Source organism: Ostrea edulis, chromosome 6, assembly GCF_947568905.1.
Source record: "Ostrea edulis chromosome 6, xbOstEdul1.1, whole genome shotgun sequence".
In the NCBI taxonomy this organism is placed as follows: Eukaryota; Metazoa; Mollusca; class Bivalvia; order Ostreida; family Ostreidae; genus Ostrea; species Ostrea edulis.
The window spans coordinates 69,918,109-69,935,688 of NC_079169.1; the positions used below are offsets into that span (position 1 = coordinate 69,918,109).

Below are 17,580 nucleotides of genomic sequence, written 5' to 3' on the forward strand. Positions count from 1 at the left end.
CACGATTGAAGAAAATGAAACCTGAGAGAGAAAAAAATGTGGAAATCACTGCAAAAGATTCCAACACCACCCACTCCACTCCACCTCCGAATTAGGATTTTGCAGATAGGACAAAACATTTTTTTTCTCGTTATAACGCAAGATAAAAAGATTATTTGAAAAGCCAACATCTAATTTATGTCAACAGACCTAAGTTGTTAAAACAGGTAGTGACAGTTCCATCGCCAAACGCTCGGCATCAGGTGTGAATGTCACGGGTCCTCGGAGATGACCTTAAAAACTGATGGCCCGTGTTACAGTAGGTGTGGCACGCTAAAGAACCTTCACTGTTCAATGGTCATAAGCGCCGAGCATAGGCCTAAATTTGAAGCCCTTCACCGGTCTTGGCCCTTCACGACGTCTCCATATGAGTGAAATATTCTCGAGCGAGACGTTAAGCAAGATACAATCAATCTTTTTTACACTAAGGGAAGAGGTAATTGATACCTATTAACAACACCCTTTGGGAGATTGGGGTAAGCGGGGGTGTTTTTATTGAGCATTGCTCACAGTACCACTTGTTTTGCATGATGAAAGGTGAAGATAACGAACAGTGATCAACCTCATAACTCCTATAATTATGATACAATTAAATTGCTACATTATGTGTAAATCTGACTTTAAAATAAAGGATATTGATTTTACATATGATACAGTTACTGTATATAGTTGTTAGCATCTACATAAGTTACTTAAAGATACACTACAGCTCATTTTGCGCAAAAATCTCAAACTGTCTATTTTCCCAGAGCTTTTTGAAATTTTGTTGCATAGTTGAATGTATAAATTTTGCGAAAATAACACATTTCTGAAGTTGAAAATTTTCCTTTTAAACGCAAAAATTAATACTTTTTAACGGCCCTGTATAAAAATACTTTTGAGACTCCTTCTTTCGGTCTGCATACGCATGCGCACAGACAGTAAATAATGTAGCATTTCGTCCATTGAGAGAAAGCGTATACAGGTTCGTTTGTTGTAAAAGTTTTAACATTGATTGTATATACTGTTTAACGTCCCGCTCGAGAATATTTCACTCGTATGGAGATGTCATCATTGCCGGTGAAGGGCTGCAAAATGTAGGTCTATGTTCGGCGCTTACGGCCTTTCAGCAGAGCGGGATCTTTATCGTACCATACCTGCTATGACAGGGGACCTCTATTTTTCATCCGAAGGACTGTCCCATGTAGTCACGACAAGCAATGGATACTGAGGATCTATTCTACAGTGGACATACCCAGAATTTAGATAGATTATGCGGGAAAGGGGGTTAAAATAGAACGAGATACAACTCATTCGGATAAAGATGAAATTTACGTGGGGATCAGTAACAAAGAGCTAGGAGACACACGCAGGGCTGTAAAATGTACGTGCTATTTTTATCCTGAACACGTCGCGTGCTAGTTTGAAGAAAAAAACCCATTACATTTTGGGGTCAATAGGGACCTGCATGGAAGGGTTTCCGTCAGAATAATGATTTTAATTGATTTACATGATTTATTCTTGAAAAGCGAGTGTGGACCCCTTAAGTGATATTTAAATGTTTGCTGTGAACGACCAAGATTTAAATTGAAAACCTGATCTTGCCATCTGACCGAGGGCAAATGCTCTAAAATTCTGTTTGTCTAACCCTGAAGAATCTCATTTTCCCCATGACAATTTTGACCCCGTATTGTGGCCCAATCTAGTCCTAAAGGGTCACAACCTAACTAAAAATGAATTCACATAGCACAGATATGACTAACATAATCTCACTGTTCTGGATAATACCAAGGTCACAGGTCGTGATATGATATGAAAAATCTTGCCATCAGAAATATATATATATACAATATGACAATATGTAAAAGCTCTATTTCATATAGTTCAGGAGATATTAAATAAGACTGATTTTATTAGGTCACCTGAGTAAACTCAATTGTACTAATTGAACATATTTAACTTCATCTTGATAACTAATATTCCAATTCTTTTCAAATTTGGTATGAGACATCTTTGGGACAAGAGGAGCATAAATTGTAAATTTCAGGACTCCTGCACCCCTAGGGGGTGGGGCAAAAACTGCCCAAAATTGACCAATTTTCAAAAATCTCTAGAACTGCACATGTTTAAGAAAAACTAAATGCATAATAATGTAGAGCAGGAAGGCCTCTACTACAATTGTAAGTTTCATGATCCTCAGGTTAGGGGTTTTGACCTCAGGGCGGGGCCAAACTTAGTATATAGTGTTTATGTGTAAAACATTTAATTAAAAGCAGTTAGTGCTATTGATACTAAATTGAAACTAAATGGATATTTAGAAGGAGTAGTTAGCCTTTTATCAAAATTGTAAATTGCATGATCCTAGTGGTAAGGGTTTGGTTTCAGGGTGGTATCAATATTATATTAATGATTTGAAGAAGTTATCTAAGTTTGCTGATACTTTATAAAATCTAAATGCATACTTAGGAAAAGAAGAAAAGGATGTACAAAAAATGGTGAATTTCACAACCCAGGGTTTTGTCTCTAGGATGGGTCCAGATTAGTGATATCTTTTAATGTTAATACACCTATTATATTCTGTAAAACCTTCCATCAGTATATGCACTTTTAAGGACAGTAAAGTTTTAAGAACACATCTTGATTTATACTGTTGTTGAACATTAGAATTTAACTTAGATATTCAGAACAGGAATTTTTCTTCTTCTAGATTTGATAGCTTTTTGGAGTAATGATACTTTTCACTAGTACTCATATGACAGATAAGGCCTGTGGGCCTCTTGTTTAAAGTAGGCCAAACTTCCAGGTCAGGATCAAAATGCCAAACACTAAAGTATAACAAGGTCTTGGCATATAAAATAAGAAAGCTTTACGATAAATAGTTCAGGATATATCAATTAGGTCAGGTTTTTAAGAAACTAGGTCAAGGTCACAATATTAAATACGATTGATCACAAAGTTTTGTCATAACGAATCTATATCAAGCTATGAAAGCCCTACCTCGCATAGATACGAAGATATATAACGGGTTACATTTTTCTAAAAAGTAGGTCAAATTTCAAGGTCATAGGTCATAACATGAAATAAAAGGTATTGCTATTACAAATCTATATACAGAATATGAAAACTTTACCTTAAATAGTTCAGTAAATATCGAATAGGACAGACTTAAGAAGTAGGCCTAACGTCAAGGTCACAAAGTCAAACTTCACGAGATTATAAGATCTTGTCATAAAGAATCTATATACAAAATATGGAAGTCCTACCTTGAATAGTTCAGGACATATTGAATACGTCAGGTTTTTTTTAAAGTAGGTCAATCTCCAAGGTCAAAAGGTCACACACCATTGTCCACAAAGTCTTACCATAAAAAATCTATACACAAAATATGAAAGCCCCACTTAGAATAATTCCGGATATGTTTACTAGGTTATGTTTTCTTGAAAGTACGTCCAACTCCGAGTTCATGGTCAAAGATCAAAATATAAAATGAAGAAATAAATATACAAGAAAGATCTACATTAAATAGTTCAGGACATATTGAATAGGCAAGATTTTTACTGAAAGTAGGTCAGACTAGAAGTCTAGATAAAGTTCACTATTGCATCACTTGAAGAGTCTTTCCATGAAGTCAACAACAAAAAGACAAACAGGTGGTGACAGTTCCATTGCCAATCAGGTGTGATTGTCACAGGTCCTCGGAGATGACCTTTAAAACGGATTTGTCCCTTATCAAAGTAGCTGAGGCACGCTACCCCCCCCCCCCCACCCCCACCCCCCCCCCCCCCACACACACACTGCTCAAAGGCCATAAGCCGAGCATAGGTATAAATTTCGCAGCCCTTCACTTGCAAAGGTGACGTTTTCATATTGGTGAAAAATTTACAATATCCAACCAACCATTTGTGTAGACCTTTATTGTAAAGGTCAAATAATAGAACTTGGGCATTTTTTCCCCAGATCATAACTTTTTTGCCTTTTCTCATAAGCCCTTTATTTTTGGCATACCATGATAAGACAGTGTGTCGCGTGTCATGTGATGACTTTTGAACTCGGCATTTTCCGTAAAGGTCAAAGAAATTTTTTATTTCTCCGGACCATAATTGTTTGTCTTTTAACTAAGGCATGTGATAGTTGATATGTTGGTATACATGCACCATGATATCCTGTGGGGATCCTAGAGAGAGGAACGTTAAACAATATTCAATCAATCAATCTTTTTTCATTATACATTGAATACATGTACCTTAAATTCATGAATGTTACTGAAGTTGAAGTAAAAATAGTCAATTAAGTAACATTGAGTCAAATGCTGTCTGACATGTTTCATACCGATTGTTAGGCCGTTCTTGGCACACTGATTTTGACTACGAATAACTCCGTTTACCTGATCAAGATATAGCGCTCACGGCGGGTGTGACCGGTCGACAGGGGATGCTTACTCCTTCTAGGCACCTGATCCCACCTCTGGTGTATCCAGGGGTCCGTGTTTGCCCAACTATCTATTTTGTATTGCTTATAGGAGTTATGAGATTGATCACTGTTCGTTATCTTCACCTTTCATTCTACGACATTTCTCTCCACACAATTTATTTCATCTGCTTATATTGTAATAAATGATATAATCAAAGCAATATCCACAGAACTTTGAACTGCCTCTTTACTATCGATATCATTAGAAGCTACCATTCTTCAATAGGCATATTTGTTTTCGTAGTTTTGTAGTAATATGTTTCTTGTCCTGCTTCTTCATCTTGAGAACCTACTTCCATTCTTTGGATGTCAAATTCCTCAATCTTTCTTTGTTTTCTGGTTTTTCTTTTGCGGTGTCTTTTTACTCCCGTGTTTGTGATATTTCCATTATCCGTTATATCTTCCGTTTCTTGAACAACTTCGATAAATTCCTATTCAGTTTCGTTTTTCTCCTGTGTATTGTTTATATTGTATATAGAATGTTCCTTTTCTTTGTTTTGAAGTCCCCCGTCCATGGTATGCAAGATTCCGTCTTCATCGTCTCTTTGTTTTACTGTCCCACCTTCGGGTCTCATCGGGCTTTTAGTTTGTTCCAGTTCTTGTTCTTTCCCATTCTCTTTTATGGTTTGCCGGATTTCTCTATTGTCTACATTTTCAGCTTTATCTTTTATTTCACTTTCTTTTCCAGCTTTCTTTTTCCTTCTTTCGGTTTGTAAATCCTCGTTTCTGTTCTGATGATACCTTAAATTTTCAATAGCATTTTCTGCATGGAGTATGTGATGTCTGTTTACGACCAATTCTTGCTGAATATTTCGCATCGCTATAAGGGAATGATTTTCATTATTGTCTCCAATTCGTTTGTGAAATCCTCTGACGAGTTTTAGTGACAGAACCAATACCGTGATCTACAAATTCAAATATTGATGAAATACATTTTTATAATTCACATCTCTATAAATTGTAATTGCTGGGGGTAGTTTGGAAGTCGTGAAAACCTGTTTAAAAAGTATTCATTGCAATTTACTATATTAAACATCTTGCAGTATGGTTTTTAAATATTTTCACGATAGTTATTCTCTCTATATTTACACAGTGCGGTCAATTACTTTATGATCTTCTTCTTGCGAAACATCACACAAATACATTTAAAAATTCCTTTTGGTACACAGGTGTACACCTTTAAAATATTCTGCCTTTGAATGTAAGATCATCCTTATCATTTCTGAATGTAATGCGAGAAAACTGGTTATGAACAATCGTCATCATGCTCAAAAGGTTTCCTCTTGGCGACGATGTGTTTATACTCGCATGTTAATGTTGGTTAAAATACTAGTATTCGTATTCATTTTTCAGCATGTCTTTCTTATCATATTGTATAATATCACTTGCACATCTCTATCTTTTAGTGTTTTATTTTGTGATTTGTAATATATTGCATTATATGAAATCTAATTAGAAAACCTCGGAGAAGAATGCCTTAAGTGAGCCACCTTCTCTAGATAAAATATTATCATTATAAATGTAATCCACAATTCCTCGTGTATGTTCTCTGATTGAGTCGCCCCTGAAGCAGAGTACTCTAATCTGACATACTTTTAGGAAATACATTGTCCATTATCTGCCTTTCTGTCCGTCTGTCAAACCAAAAGAAAACTCTATATGTATGAAAACAGACTTTTGGTGTTAGCATGAAAGGTGAAGATAAGGAACAGTGATCAATCTCATGACTACCCATGATAAATCTAAGTCGTATCATGATTGACCATGCTGACGCAGATGCGACACAGATGATCCCTGGAATATTCGTACGCTAGTTATGTCCCCTTTGTACCTGTCGGTTGGTCGGTAGACCACATGTCCGCTCAATATCTTGAGAACTATTCTTTGATCGTAATGATATTTCTTATGGTTGGTTATGAGTAGAAGAGTAACCCTATTGATTTTGAGGTCAAAAGGTCAATCCCCTCTGGACATAGAAGGATACTGTCCGATCAATATCTTGCGAAACCTTTCCTTAACAGACATAAAACTTTGTACACTGGTACATTGTAAAAAGTAGATGCCCCTTATTGATTTTGAGGTCACGTGGACAAGGGTCAAACTGGACATTGGAAGATACTGTCTGCTCAATATCTTGATAACCCTTTTATTAACATTACTTTATTACAGTAACAGATACAAAGTGCAATATACAGCTCCTGAAACGTGATACTACATCCACTTCAAAGGCGTTTCATACCGTTAAGTGCACAGGGTTTTACAATTTTCAGCCACTTGGAGCTATTACAGACTTCAGTTTATGAATTGGGGTAAGACATTCAACTTAGAAATGATATCCAATGCTGCACATTCTATGTAATAGCTAGTTGCAATGCTCAAACATTCTGGTTAGTTGTATATTGCCAGGGCCCAGCTAAAAGTCGACCAAAAACAATAGGTATTTTTCGGAATTCATTTCTGCTTATCTTGGGAAGTATACGGAATTTCGGGTTTAACTTTGGTAGTAATGTAGATTGATTATGTATATATGTATCATAAATACAGAGTAAAATTTTATACCATTTTGTATTTTGTTTTTACATCGGCAAACTCAGGTACCCTATATTTAAAGTTCTATACCTCTACTCTTTAATAGTAAATTCGAACCCAAACGATGTTATTGTCTGTGCTTGAACAGTACAGCTTTGCTCTAGAGTGCCTCAACTTCCACCCAACAGACACATCATTTGCGTACAGCCTGTGTACGAATAAAATCGGGAATGCAAACTGGTTAAGAAAGTGGACAACATGAAGGAGGAAAGAGATCATATGTTAGGTACATATATATTAGTATTTTGAATAAAATTAATTTCAAAACATACTGACAAAGAAGTTCTAAGCATCTCGCTGAAAGCTTGGTAACTTGCCAAAATTTTCGCTTCGAAAACCATGTTTTTCTATGTTCACGAACACTGGAAATAGGGGGCTTTTCAATGATTGAATATCGCAAAAAGGAATGATAAAGTGCCCTATCGCACAAAGAAGCAGAGACACACCTTCCAGCGAAAATATCGGCGTTGTATCCCACAAGAGGTAAAAGAAGTGTGACCGACCTTGGCTTTCCGACGATGATGCTTTCATCGTGCTTTAATTTCCAAGTGTCTGTTATTTATTTATTTTATTTTTTTTGGACGGCATTTTTGTTATCAATTAAATCATACATTGGACAGAATTAAACATCAGATACGACTAATACTCCCTTCGCCACCCCTTGAAATTGATGAAATGTTTATTCTAAACATGTTCTCTATAAAATCAAAGAAACTACACCTTATTATTATTAGAGATATGATACAACCTGTTAAACTTCAGCAAAAGAAATATTTTGGTACTATAAGCTTTAGTATACCCTATTTGTTTTTAAAGTACTATTTATCTGAAGCTTAGGACCGCATCGCTTAGCACGTTCCCTACTTCCGGTGTAAGGGCAATAACTGTAAAAATAAAGGCCATTCAAATTTATTTCAATGCGAAATACTTCGAAATTTACAAAGTCTTAAATAAACACCAGTATACCGATTCTTCATTTAGATGGGGGCATCTTAACAACAACAAAAATATTGAAAACGTTGATTTTGTGTGAAATGTCTGGAAGAAATTAGGTTTACAATGTACCCCTCTTTCTCCGTGTAACTGTCCCGTCTCATACCATCATGTACATTAGTGAAGATCTCTATACGCAATTCGTAAGAAGTACATATCTAGTTTTAAAAGTCTTTCAAACGCTTTATTGTGAAACAAGAGACTTGTCTTCATGTCATGATTGTACCGATTAATTTTCATTATATGCAGTTTATCTTAAGGCTGCTAAACATGTTTCTACGGTTTTGTATTTACTTAACTTTGTGACCTCAAGGAAGATTAATATACTGCATTAATCGAAATACATATCAACGAAAAGTAAAATATTGTTGACTTACATGTATAATGAAGGTTTCCACGATGTACGCCATCAAAACACACGCTGATCCAAAAAATAGGGCACTAGATTTATGTACCTATATGAAGAAGATGGACGGTGAATTACATAAGAATACTGAGCAAATTACAGTATAAAATGTTAAACTTTGATGTTTATTATTTTCTCTAAAACGCAGTGCGATGTGGGTCTAAAATTCTGATAACTGATTTTTCAACTGTTTTCTTCCACAATAAAGGAATTGTAACCGTCACCTTGAGAACCGTGTTTGCAAGAAAGATGTGTCTATACATTTATAGGAATTGTTTCGATATCATCAGATGACGTTTAGTTTTTTAGTAAAATCAAACTACGAAATCAGTATAAAGCTTTAAAAAAACCATTCAAACTAAATTCAAATAGTCCTTGCATTTTGCGTCTATACTTACAGATTGAAGAATGACCGTCGAAAAGAAAAAATAAATGATATCGCAGATGCCCAAGATGATATCACATACAGCAAACTAGAAAATGAAAGAGAAATTTTCTGTCACAATGTAAAGCAGAACTATAGACAAATATTTTTTTAAATGATCATCTAGAGAACCATGTATGGTATATCCTCACCAAATTCAACATTCGTGCAGTATTTCAAAAGCAGTAATAAATGTATTTTGTGCAAGAAGCCTGTTGTTATTCTCAATTTGGTAAAAATCATGTAGAACCGGATTGAAGACATAACCACGACGTTTTGCCGCCATGTTTAATTTTTTGACATACAATGGCTATTTGTTCAAGCAGTTGGGAGGGTTTTTTTTGCATCAAGGAAACATCGAATGTAGACTTAAACAAAATAACCCAGTAGCTAAGTACTTCGTTACTAGCTTGAAGATGTATATTTAAGTGCTGTTATAAAATTTAGAAATTCATTTCAAAATTAAGGATTATCTCCCTCATGCATAGCTCTTATCCTTGGAGGAATTTGGCTCCACTTGTTTGGCACGCTGTTTTTGGCTATATTTAGATCTAAAACTTCATAGTTATTTCGGATTTCAGACATTTCGGTTGAGCATCACTGAAGAGACATTATTTGTCGAAATGCGCATCTGGTGCATCAAAATTGGTACCGTATAAGTTTTAAACTATAACACATGTTTATCTTTCCAGTACATATATGCGATAGAAACATTTTATTCTTGTACAAAGCTTTTTTTTTTCCAGGATTTTCCCCCACAAAAATCAACATTTTCTAACTTAAATGTTGTAAGGTTAAGAAATTGCATCACTTCTGGTGCAGTTGTAATCTAATTGACTATCTATAAGAGTCAAATTTTGCGAAACTGTAATAGACATGACCTATGCTATGAAATGAACATTTTTTTTTATTATGGCCCAGAAAGACTGTTACCATACATGTATATGTACATAGTCAAGTTTAGTTATATTTCAATGCCATTGATTGCACATACATATATTAGATATTGAGTACATAACTAATAATAGGGCAAACATGGACTCTTATGCTCAAATTCTTTCATATGAATTACTGTTTGTGAAAATACTTTCATTCACATGTTACTATATTCCGGATTCACGTGACACTAAAATGCAGCTTTGAAAAGCATATAAAAATGAATGCATATATGTATGCAAAGTCAGCCATCGATAACCTGTAGGAGTCGGATATTTACTGGGGAATGCAGACTTGGATTGGAAGTGAAGTTGTTCCGTGTTTGAAGTAATTACACCTCTGGTGTGTCCAGGGGTCCGTGTTTGCCCAACTCTCTATTTTGTATTGCCTATAGGAGTTATGAGATTGATTACTGTTCGTTATCTTCACCTTTCATTGATACATACCGTTATAAACACTTCTTTTTTCTGTTTAAATAATGCTACAGTTCCCAACACGTGATTGGCGGCATCTAGAGGAACAACCGGTATCAATGAATACATTACTCCGAGTAATTTCGTTTTGGTATTACTAGATAGGTTGGAAAGAAAACTAGACTGAGTATAGAAATATCCTGGAATTAGTCCCATCAAGATAATTCCTATCCAAAAGGCGAAGTTCAAAATCTGTTTGAAAAGAAACATAAGTAACATAGTATAATGAAAATGGATACGTAAAATAATAGTCAATATTCCATTTTATATCCATTTCAAGTTTCACAGATTTTGAAGTCTGCTAAAACATACCACAGATATAACTTGTATCCCAAGAAATATCCTCTGTGTTTTAGAATATTTTTTTCTGAAAAAAAAAGATATCAAAACCATCAATGAAATGTTGCTCTCTCTCTCTTTCTCTCTCAGAGAGAGAGAGAGAGAGAGAGAGAGAGAGTTAGGGAATAAAGAATAGTCTTACATTTCTCCAATAATATTATGCCACAATCGCATTGTCAGCCGTTTGCAGTCATTTCTCTTTACAAGATAGGGGTTGATTGCATCTAAAATAATCAGTAGGGCTATCTGAAAAATGGAAAGAGAACACCCTATCAATGCTATAGTAATGTATTGATCATTGAATGTATGGTTAATTTATCACAGTGACATATCAAATAAAATGGAGTACATTGAATGTCTTTCTTTCTTGGGGGTAGAAAGAGGAGGGTCATTTATGAAAGGTGAAGCTATCGAACAGTAATTAATCTCATAACTCCTATAAGCAAAATATAGAGTTGGGCAAACTCAATAAATACATACGTCTAGAATGATATGTAGAATGATGTAGGCAACAATCATTCCTGATTGAACAAATATCGTACTCCCAAGTCCTGTGCAAGCCTAAACAATCAACAAGAGTGGAAAATGTGTTATTGACAACTACTAGTCTAGTTTAAAACTCTGCCCGTGAAACATTTGATGCAAAAATTAAATTGTGTCTTAAATGAATGGAACTTATATTCTAAATGTATTATACTTTTATAGCAGGCGATCCTTACCGTACTTCGACTCGGTTCCACATCCTCTGTAAATCTGAAGACAGCAGAATCCATACAATTGTAAGTCTTCAATAGAAAAATATGTGTCCTCAATATGATATATCTTTGAAAAACTGTCATGTACAATTACACAATTCGTCCAGGAATTAGTACGTGTTACTGAGTAGAAAAAATTCTATACCAGTTTAAGTACATAAGATGTGTAGCATAAAATGAGGACTTCTCCCAGCGTCCAGACGATAATGAATACAAATATCTGTAATGAAGAAGGACTGAAAATTGTATTCGAAATAAAAAATTATTGACTATAGTATTTATAGCTTGCGCTTATGAATAAATAAAATTGTACGTCTATATGACGTACAGAAGTAGACCCTATTTCCTTCATTGTTTTTTTAGTCAGAAGTTTGATGTTACCGTGTATAAAGCAAATGTTGTCCTTCTGAAGGAGAACCAGATGAAGACAGCTACACGGAGAGCTGTGGTCAGTGGAATAATGACAAGCACAGTAATGGAGACTCCTCTGTAGAGGGACTCCATGTTATAGCGATAGTATGTGAAACGGTTAAGACTGTCAAGGAAATGGTTTGAATCACCCTCCGTGAAGTAGTACGTATACAGAGATATAGCAAAAACAATCTCAATAAACTACAAATAAAAGAAAGAACTAAAAGTAGGTAACTTCACAAATTATTTACAGAGGTATAGCAAGCTAATAATCTATAATTCCATAAAACATTAATAACATAATTATGTTGCTTGGTTGAAAGTGAATTTAAGAACAACAAGTGGCTTTAGTTTTTAATTCATGGAGATGAACATACATATTGTTGCATGCATTGATCACACCGACTTTGAATTCATATTTTAACTGGAAAATAAACCGAATTCAAACGGAAGACCATTACCGATCCAACCCCCATCAGGATACAAAACACTCCAAACATCCTGCTGTAATTTGGCATATTCTTTTCGTTGATGTATCTACAAAGACATTGGAATTACGATAGGATACGATATGATTATGTTATACATATAGCAATATTCCAGTATCACCTGCATATGGTGTTTATATCTCTCAACCGATTCGATACGCAACAGCTTGTTCTGCGTATGGTCAGTTTTTAAATCGAAGCAGGCTACTGAGAAATAAGTTGATGGTTCAGGGGTTTCAACACTCTTGTTTAAAGTCGGCATTTTGCAAATCATATGGTCGTTACAACGATCTAGCTTGCCAATATAACCTATCATTGGGTCAAATGCTGTGTGGCGTGTTTCATACCGATCGCTAGGCCGTTCTTGTCACACTGATTTTGACTACGGATAACCAGTTTACCTGATCAAAATGTAGGACTCACGGCGGGTGTGACCAGTCGACAGGGGATGCTAACTCCTGCTAGGCATCTGATCCCACCTCTGGTAGGTCCAAGGTTTCGTGTTTTCCCAACTATCTATTTTGTGTTGCTTATGGGATCTGTGAGATTCATCACTGTTCGTTATCTTTACCTTTCACACATCAAGAGGGAATGTTTACTCCTCCTAGTCACCATTTGTAATGTTTCCAGGACTGCATGTTTGTCTTGCATTTTATTTTATATTCTTTCTAGGACTTATGAGGTTGATCACTGTTCGTTATCTTCATCTTTTTCATTATAATAAAATGGCTAAATACCACGAGGAAGCCAAATCGTCGCGCTAAATACAACAAATACACTCTGTTAAGGAAACATGATCCTCGCTTCATTTGCAAATTCGATATGTGTATCCGCAACATAGATAAATTTTGTGTTCAGAACAATATCTAACTAAGCAACAGGGCTCGCGGTGGGTGTGACCGGTCGACAGGGGATGCTTACTCCTCCTAGGCATCTGATCCCAGGGGTCCGTGTTTGCCCAACTATCTATTTTGTATTGTTTGTAGGAGTTATGATATTGATCACTGTTCGTTATCTTCACCTTTCATACAGTTTGGCAAGAGACCATAGTTTGCGGCAAACATTTGGATATGGTAAGGGTAATCATGTCTTAAAACAATCGCCAAATCACGTGACTTTCTTTGATTCTAAAACAAAATATATATACTCCCGGAACGGAACGACAGGTTGTATTTGCAAATTAGATTAATTTAAGAAGTGAATTTGCAAAATGGTGAAATCTACATATATTAGGTGAGAATAACGAACAGCAATCAATTTCACAACTCATATAAGGAATACAAAATAGTGAGTTGGGCTCTCAGATATATGAAAAGTGTGTCTGATTACGTCTGCGGTCTTTAACGTTATATATAATAACATAGAAACAATGTTAGCATGCCTACAAAATTCTACACCTTGATCGAAACATGCAAATCTGAATATAACTTGAAATTTTAAAAATCATATTTCCTGGTCTCCATTTCATGAATTCAAATATTGACCTCAAATAAATGGATATCATTCATTTTGTTAAGAAAGTATTCTTTGTAATGAAGTTACCAACTTTTCCATCTGATTGAAATCCGTAGTCAGAATCAGCTAGCCAAGAATAGCTTAAGAATTGGTACGAAACACGCCAGACAGCATTTGACCTAATGGCAGGTCGTATCGACAAACTAGAACGCTATAACGACCATAGAATTGGCAAAATACTGACTTTCAACGAGACTGTTAAACCCTGTAACATCAACTTGTTTGTCAGTAGGCTACCTCGATTTAAAAGTTTATCATACGCAGTACTTACTAACAGTAAAGAAACACAATTTTCAGTCGTTCGCGATCGGTGCAATATATATTCTGTATTTCAAAACGCATAAATTCATCATCATTTGTAATAATACAAAATTAGACATTGTTGATACTATAAATATACGCACCTATTGTCTGTTACTTTATACCATATATTCTTGAAAAGTTCAGAAACACCTTTGAAAATACCTAGATGACCATCATCACTTCTTTTAAAGTATTTGTAGCCCAAACCGATAGACAGGACCTGATGTAGAGCAAATATTGCATACTGTTCACTTCTTTTATATGTATCAGTTTGAATAAATTATCATATTTAACTCTTTCAATAAAACTGTTTTACATCACAGTTTCAATAAATTATAATCATTTCCTCTTTCAAGAATTATTCTTACCTGTGAAGTCAAACTTAGCATACCAAATCCAAACATCAACCAAAACTGTAGCACAGCATAGTCCCGCACGTTCTCCGTGTTACTACAAAACTTTTGAAATGATGGAATACTTTAGCATATTATGTTTGTTTATTGCATTTGTCCCATACGAATTTTTTTTCACTCGTGTAGAAACGCCACCAGCCACAAATGTTGACAATTACGGCCGTAGCAGTGAGAGTTCCTTATCGTGCCCAACACCTTCTGTGACAAGGAACGTCTGTTTTGTAAGTCATATCCGAAAGACGCATGAATTACTCTTTCGTTAACGGACGCTTGGTGAAGGAGCAGTCACTAATTCTGATAAAGGTCCTAAGTTTGATGCGGCACCGGAATCAAGAGCGCCCGAAACCACTATGCTACCGCAACACATAAACTATATAAGTAGTAATCCTAATTGTTTCTTTCCAGCTTATTGGGTCATTCGGGTAACCTATTGCAGTTGGTCAGCGTCCGTCGTCGTCCAAATTGTGCTAACAATTGAGCCTTTTTGATTTTCGTCCTGGTAAGTAACATTCCAATTCGTTTTTTTTTTTGGTATGAAGCATATTTGGGGAAAGGTCCCTCGCTTGTCGTAAGAGGCTATTAAATTGGGCGGTCCTTCGGATGAGACCGCAAAACATGTCTAGTGTCACAGCAGGTTTGGGAGATCCCTCCCTGCTTAGAGTCCGTAAGGGCCGTACAGAGGTCTAAATTTTGCAGCTCTTCACCGGCAGTCTCTATGTGAGTGAAAGATTTCCAGAGGGACGTTAGACAAGATACAATCAATCAATCTTTATGGAAGGTGAAGATTACGAACAGTGATCAATCTCATAACTCCTATAAGCAATACAAAATAGATAGTTGGGCAAACACGGTCCCCTGGATACACCAGAGGTGGGATCAGGTACCTAGGAGGAGTAAGCATCCCCTGTCGATCGGTCACACCCGCCGTGAACCCTGTATCCTGATCAGGTTAACGGAGTTATCTGTAAACAATTTTTTGTGTTATTCAATAAAACATTACAAAATTGCACTTAAAATTTGTGGCGCTTTTGCGAGCCCAGTGCTTTTGGCATGAGAGAAATCTGCGAACATGTGAGGGAGTGAATCCCAAATACTTCAGGCCATGACACCCCCCACCACACATACACTTCCTTTAGTTCCTATTCGACATTAATGATAGATACCTTGCTGAGATTGTCATTTAAAGAATTTATAGACACATAATTCTGAAATTAACGGAAGTAGGGGAACGGATAGAAAACCACAGAGGACTAGACAAGGCCATAAAACACTTTGAAGCGGGTGATCTGTTTCAAAGAATGACAATCTAGTCAATGTATAACGTTAATATTTTATATCTATTTGTGTCCAGGGGTCCGTGTTTGCCCGACTATCTATTTTGTATTGCTTATAGGAGTTATGAGATTGATCACTGTTCGTTATCTTCGCCTTTCACTGTGGGATTTTTGTTATTATGGTATCCTTTTGTAGGATTTATCAAATGAAAGTATTCCCCAGTAGGGGTTTTCAAAATGTGGATTACTGATTGATATATTTTACCTAGAATTTAGCATTGAAATCTAGAAGTAGAACATGTTTTATTAAAAGATGTTTTTAAGAAATTATATTTTCATACAAACATCTTGGTAAAAAGTTACATTCGCTTTCTTTTTATGAAAATATGAAATAGAATTAATCATTTACAGCACACACACATATATATATATATATATATATATATATTTTTTTTTTTTTTTTAGAAAAGTAGACTTCTTATGATTACCAGGGGCAGATAACTTTTCAAAAACTTTAAAGTGCAGAGAGGTCAGCTTCTAACCATTTACCAGTAATGTGAATTTAATCTATTTCACTTTCATCATTATTTAACAATAAACATTTATGTTCATTTAAAATATTCAAAATTGATCATTATCCTTTCGTAATACACGTACATGCTTCTCCATCGTCAACTTCCCATATCTATGTAGCAATATTTGATTATCACCTGCATATGGTATTTATATCTCTCAACTGATTCGATACGCAAGATCTTGTTCTACGTATAGTCAGTTTTTAAATCGAGGCAAGCTATTGACAAACAAGTTGATGGTACAAGGGTTTCAACAGTCTCGATTGAAGTCAGCATTTCGCAAATTCTATGGTCGTTATAACGATCTACTTCGTCAATAGAACTTATCATTGGGTCAACTGCTGTTTACTACCGATTGTTAGGCCGTTTTTTGGCACACTGATTTTGACTACGGATAACTCCGTTTACCTTATCAGGATATAGGGCTCACGGCGGATTTAACCGGTCGACAGGGGATGCTTACTCCTCCTAGACACCTGATCCCACCTCTAATATGTCCAGGGGTCCGTGTGTGGCTAACTATTTTGTATTGTTTATAGGAGTTATGAAATTGATCATTGTTCTTTATCTTAACCTTTCATTCATTAAATACCTTTTATATATAATTTTGATGTCATTCAATTCTTCTATTTTAAAATCACTTACAAAAGCTTTCGAACCACCGTGGAAAGAAAAATCTTCCGATGTATTGTCCTGATAATGAAAATGACAGTCTGTGTCGTTCGAGCAACAATACACCTGTAATGATCATGACATGTTTACCCAAGATCTAATTTTATAAGTATCCCAATAATTTACATCTTCAAAAAGTACATGTAACATTAAACATACGAAGGTCTATTTGATATCATTTGACAATACCAGTTTTATCTCCATGGAAGTCATTGATATGGCTGAAAGTTGTAAAATAACTATAGGCAATTCCGACCAGAGTATCTGAAAAAGTAATGAAAATCAAGATCGGAAAAGGGCATTTCCACGAAAGTAGAGGACGTTTGCTTTAAGAAAGAGGACGTTTGCGCGAAAAAAGGATATTTGCTTTAAGAAAAGGAGGACTTGGATTTGCATGTGTCTGCTGAAAATTAGGAGGACATTTGCGCTACATTGAACGTCCAGGGTATTTTACGTAAATTAAATCATTCCATGTGTGGAGTGAGAAATTAACAGGTAGGTTCACACAAATGTCCTTACAATCTTT

The 17,580-nt window shown here is 35.5% G+C and overlaps 1 protein-coding gene across 2 annotated transcripts in view; it reads right to left on the reverse strand.

The window, feature by feature from the left end:
* Positions 1-4,217: 4,217 nt before the first annotated feature.
* LOC125647538 (uncharacterized) overlaps positions 4,218-17,580 on the reverse strand; it is a 35,278-nt gene continuing 21,915 nt past the window's right edge. The window contains exons 16-30 of one of the 2 annotated variants that reach the window (XM_048874249.2): positions 17,244-17,318; positions 17,028-17,120; positions 14,489-14,578; positions 14,222-14,340; positions 12,276-12,351; positions 11,785-12,015; positions 11,549-11,623; positions 11,368-11,433; positions 11,129-11,209; positions 10,791-10,894; positions 10,622-10,676; positions 10,283-10,501; positions 8,875-8,949; positions 8,448-8,525; positions 4,218-5,393 (exon numbers count right to left, since the gene is read on the reverse strand). In XM_048874249.2, the coding sequence (XP_048730206.2) occupies positions 4,920-5,393; positions 8,448-8,525; positions 8,875-8,949; positions 10,283-10,501; positions 10,622-10,676; positions 10,791-10,894; positions 11,129-11,209; positions 11,368-11,433; positions 11,549-11,623; positions 11,785-12,015; positions 12,276-12,351; positions 14,222-14,340; positions 14,489-14,578; positions 17,028-17,120; positions 17,244-17,318 (1,911 nt within the window). In that variant the 3' untranslated portion in view covers positions 4,218-4,919. The remainder of the gene's footprint in view (positions 5,394-8,447; positions 8,526-8,874; positions 8,950-10,282; positions 10,502-10,621; positions 10,677-10,790; positions 10,895-11,128; positions 11,210-11,367; positions 11,434-11,548; positions 11,624-11,784; positions 12,016-12,275; positions 12,352-14,221; positions 14,341-14,488; positions 14,579-17,027; positions 17,121-17,243; positions 17,319-17,580) is intronic. The other variant, XM_048874250.2, reaches the window with a different exon arrangement.